The sequence below is a fragment of the Orycteropus afer genome, unplaced genomic scaffold (assembly GCF_000298275.1).
Source record: "Orycteropus afer afer isolate SDZICR_OR568_19922 unplaced genomic scaffold, OryAfe1.0 scaffold00017, whole genome shotgun sequence".
Lineage (NCBI taxonomy): Eukaryota > Metazoa > Chordata > Mammalia > Tubulidentata > Orycteropodidae > Orycteropus > Orycteropus afer.
The window spans coordinates 8,112,506-8,117,348 of NW_006921604.1; the positions used below are offsets into that span (position 1 = coordinate 8,112,506).

At 38.8% G+C, this 4,843-nt stretch overlaps 1 protein-coding gene across 1 annotated transcript in view; it reads left to right on the plus strand.

Annotated features, from left to right (window-relative positions):
- The window catches only part of VWA3B (von Willebrand factor A domain containing 3B), a 431,643-nt gene that overhangs the window by 187,467 nt on the left and 239,333 nt on the right, over window positions 1–4,843 (plus strand). Inside the window, exon 10 of the mRNA XM_042783482.1 lies at window positions 3,548–3,686. Within this exon, the coding sequence (XP_042639416.1) occupies window positions 3,548–3,686 (139 nt within the window). The remainder of the gene's footprint in view (window positions 1–3,547; window positions 3,687–4,843) is intronic.

Genomic DNA, 4,843 nt, shown 5'->3' on the forward strand with positions numbered 1-4,843 from the left:
TTTAATGGGTATTGATTTATTAAAAGAGCTCTGGTGGCACAGCTCTGGTAGCACAGTACCTATGGCATCTGACTGCTAACCAGAAGGTTGGAAGTTCAAACCTACCAGCCACTCTGAGGAAGGAAGATTGGACAATCACTTCTGTAAAGATTTACTGCCTTGGCAACCCAGTGGGGGTTGCTATGAATCAGAATCAACCCGATGGCAGTGGGTTTGTTTCTTTGCTCTGGTGGCACAGTGTCTAAGGTATTTGACTGCTAACCACAAGGTTGGTGGTTCAAACCCACCAGCTACTCTGCAGAGGGAAGCTGAGGCAATCTACTTCCGTAAAGATTTCTGGCCTTGGAAACCCAGTGGGAGTTGCTATGAGTCAGAATTAATTCAATGGCAGTGGACTTTTTTGGTTATTGATTTATTAACTCTGTCTCTTTTGTTTTGGGTGGTATGTGTGAATGAGAGAGACTACTTTAACATTTAAAATTATGCCTTTAACTCATCACAATCTACATTCAAATATTATATTACTTCATATACATTATAAGAATCTTACTACCCCCATTTCTCCTCTTTTGTCTGTTCTGTCTTCCTCCATTGTACTTCTATATATGCTGTAAACCCCACAGTATGTAATTATTTTTGCTTTAAACTGTCGATTGTCTTTTGAATAGATTAAAAATGAGAAAAATATATTTGTTTACATCCACATAGTTGGTATTTACCTGTATTTCTCTGTATAGATTCACTTTTCTCTTGCTATCCTTTTTTTTTCCTGCCTGAAGAACTTCCTTTGATATTTCTGGTAGTATAAGTGTTGGTGATGAATTCTCTCAGAGGTTTTAGCGTGAAAGAGTCTTTAATTTGCTTTTATTTTTAGCAATTTTTTTTTTGTCTAGTAGAGAATTCTAGATTTACAGTTTTCTCTTTCAGTACATTAAAATTTTTCTCCAATTGTCTTTTGTCTTACATGTTTCTGACGAGAAGTTTCCTGTCATTGTTATGTTTGTTCTTCAATGTATAATGTGCATTTTTATCTCTGGCTACTTTTTTGTTTGTTTGTTATTATTATTGTGATTTGGGTGAAAGTTTACAGAGCAAATTCCTTTTCCATACAGCAATTCATAGACATTTTGTTTCATGACATTGACTACAATCTCCCACAGTGCACCAGCTCTCTTCCCACTTCCTCCCTATAGTTCCCTCTTCCCTGTGTCCTTTCCTATGCATTCCTGCCCCCGAGCTACTTCCCTGTGAAAATATGGCCATTCTGTTTTCCCATGATTGATCTTTCTAAGGAGTATATCTATCTGATATAAATGTTCACCCTATATGCTTGTCTGTTGTTTGGCTGGAAGCCACAGAAGTGAGTGAGTTCAATTCCAGACCTGAAGCATAAGTAAGGGCCATAGTCTCGGGGGTCTCACCAGGCTCTTCTCTGGTTACTTGTAAGATTTTCTTTTTAATCACTGGATTTCAGCAGTTTTGTTATGATGTGTGTTGGTTTGATTTTCTTTTGTTTCTTCTGCTTGCGTTCTTCAAGCTTCTTGGACCTGTGGATTTATTATTTTCGTGAAAGTTGGAGACATTTCAGCCATTATTTCTTCAAATATTTTTTCTATCTCCCCCTCTCCTCACTTTCTTGAACACTAATAACATGTATTAGACTCCTTGATATTGGCACATAGGTATTTATTCTTTGTTAATTTTTTAGTCTTTCTTTCTCTCTCTGTTTCACTTTGAATTGTTTCCTATCGCTGTGTCTGTCTTCAGTTTCCCTGATCTTTTGTTTTGGATTGTCTGATTTACTGTTAATACTGTGCAATGGGGAGGTCTGGTAGCATAGTGCCTAAGGCACTTGACTGCTAACCAGAAGGCTGGAGGTTCAAACCTACCAGCCACTCCTCGGAAGGAAGGTTGGGCAATCTACTTCTGTAGTGATACTGCCTCAGAAACCCAAGGAGGGGTCGCTATGAGTCAGGGCCAACTCAACGGCACATAACAACAACAACAACAACAACAACTGTGCAATGTATTTTTCATTTCACATATGGTTTTGGGTACCTCTGGAAGTTCTATCTGGGTCTTTTTAATGTATATCTTGCATTTCTGTCCTCTATCTCTTCATACTTTACCTTCTTGAACATATGGATTACATTTATAATAGCTATTTAATATCCTTTTCTACTAATTCTATACTGTGTGTCATTTTTTTCCTGTTATTTTTATTCTGGTTATGTATCGTAATTTCCAGCTTTTTGCACACCTGGTAAGTTTTGTTTGAATGCCAGACATTTTGAATATTACATTATTGGGTGCTGGATTTTGTTGGATTCTTTATGTTGTATGATGCAGTTAAGTTGCTTGGATTCAGTTTGAGCCTCTGGATTTGCTTTTAAGTTTTATTAGTATAGATTCAGGGCAGCCTTTAGTCCAGGGCAGGTTTGGTCCTACTGCTAGGAGCCCTGGTGATATAACAGTGAAGCATGGGTATTCCTAACCTATCTAGCTGCTCCATGGGAGAAAGACCTGACAATCTGTTCCCGTAAAGATTACAGCCTAGAAAACACTATGGGGCAGTCCTGCTCTGTCACATGGGGTTGCTGTGAGTCCAAAGTGACTTGACAGCACCTTACAATAGCAACAACAACTAGAGAAGTACTCTTATGAGGACTTTACTTGATGTTCAATGTATTAAGGAGGTTTTCTCACTCTGGCTGTTTGGAAGATGAACTATTCCCAGCCTGGTATAAGCTCTGAGGGGTTGTTGCACCTACTCCATTTTGGTAATTCATTTCCTAGCTTCAGTAATTTCTTGACAAGCATGCTCTGTTAATTACTTAGCAAAAATCTCAATGAGATCCTTCTGCAGATCTTCAGAGCTTGCATGTATACCTTCTCACTCTCCTTCTATGTGGCTCACTCCTCTTCAGTATTTTGCCCTACAGTTTCTAGCTGTGAGGCCTTGCTGAACTCTGAACTCTGTTTCAGATATTTTTCTGTTCCTTAACCCCCACTTTGCAGCCATGAACTTGATTTATATCCTTTGATGGGAGCCTCGACATAGTCCGTGGATCGGTCCTGCTCACACAACTCCCTGGTGCTTGGTTAATACAGGGATCTGGGGTCACTTGATACTATCCATAAGCTTCATTGAAGCTTCAGGAATGAACTGACTTTACTAGCTTGACTGCAGTCAGCAGGATTAGATGACAAATGGTCTGAAGTCATAGCTGAGGGCCTCAAAGTATCAAATGACTGGAAGTAATTTACTTTTGGCTTTGGAACCTCATATTGGATTTATTTTTTTCTGTCATATTGATTTTCCTAGTTCTGTTTTACTTAGATTGGCAATATGGGGTGGGTGGGGGGAGGGTGTGATAGGAGAGCCAGCCCAAAGGTAGGATTTTCCACAGAATAAAGTCAATTCATTCACAGAATATTTGGGTATAAGCAAGGTTCTGGCCTGTGTAGATTTATCTTTAAGTTCTTAAGAAGATATTTTGTTGTCCCCAGGCTCTAACGATTTACTTTGAATCTATTTCCTGCCTAGGATTACATGGCTACAAAATGCGAGTCAAATGCTTTTTGGAAAAGTGCTTCATGATTGCGTCTATGTCCTCATTGATACATCTCACTCGATGAAGGGCAAACTGGACTTGGTGAAGGACAAGATCATTCAGTTTATACAGGTTAGATGGAACTATCATGTTCATGCATTTGGAAGCCTAAGTATCATTAATTCATCTCCACCAATCATTGTCTGCAGTGATTATGAGAGGAGTACAGGGCAGGTTTTGTGCTAAAAAATCCTTAAGAAAACCACTTCAGAAAGTTTCCTTGCCAGTTACAGAATCATCACTGTTCCTTTGAAAGTTTCTTTGGTGGCCCTTTCTGTAATGCATGAGTTGCTTATGGAAGTTTCTACAAATCCATTGCTTTAAGTTTTCTCTGTCCTGAAATCTGTGGTCACACTTCCATTGTTTTCCAGATGCACTTCATCTCAGCCTTTTAATTTTCTGATGTGCATTAGGGATCTTGTTGCATTGGTCCCAGAATTCATGTGTCTGAAGAGTGTAGGTTGATGTTTAACAGTTTTCAGTTCTTATCCTATTTGTGTTACCTCTGGGATGTATGACTTCAAGCAGATTGCTTAAGTTTCCTTAGTGCCTAGTTCCCACACCTATAAATGGGTGCCAAAGTACTATCATAAATCAGTAGAATTAATGTAACTATTAACCACAGAAAATAGCTGTGGGGAGTGTTTGAGAAGTACAGTATACAGTTTTTAATTTGATAAGCTTCTTCTGGAGAAATGATGGAAGGCAAGTGAATAGATCTGTAGTTAAATGAGGTTGTTATTGATGTTAGCTGCAGTCTAGTTAGACCCTGACTCGTGATCCAATTGGACCATTGTAATCCATAGAATTTTCATTGTCTGTTTTTTCAGAAATAGATCACCAGGCCTTTCTTCCTAGTCTGTCTTATTCTGGATGCTCCATGGAAAACTGTTCATCATCATAGTAGTATGTAATCTACCACTGACAGATAGGTGGTGGTTAAGCTTAAAGTGCATAGACTGGGAATTGAACCCTGGTCTCTCTCATGGAAGGCAAAAATTTAATCACGGAACCACCACTGCAGCCTTACTGAAAAGATAGTGACTGAAATGATGACATTATTATAGATTTCTTAATGTATCATTAATGTCCATATTAAAGTCAAAATTTAGGAGATCCGGCAAGATGGTGGACTAGGCAGAAAGACTGCACAGACCCTCTTCAACAAAGAAAAGGGAAATCAATTAACACAGACACAGAAGATAATCCTGGACCCCTGAGCCTTGAAG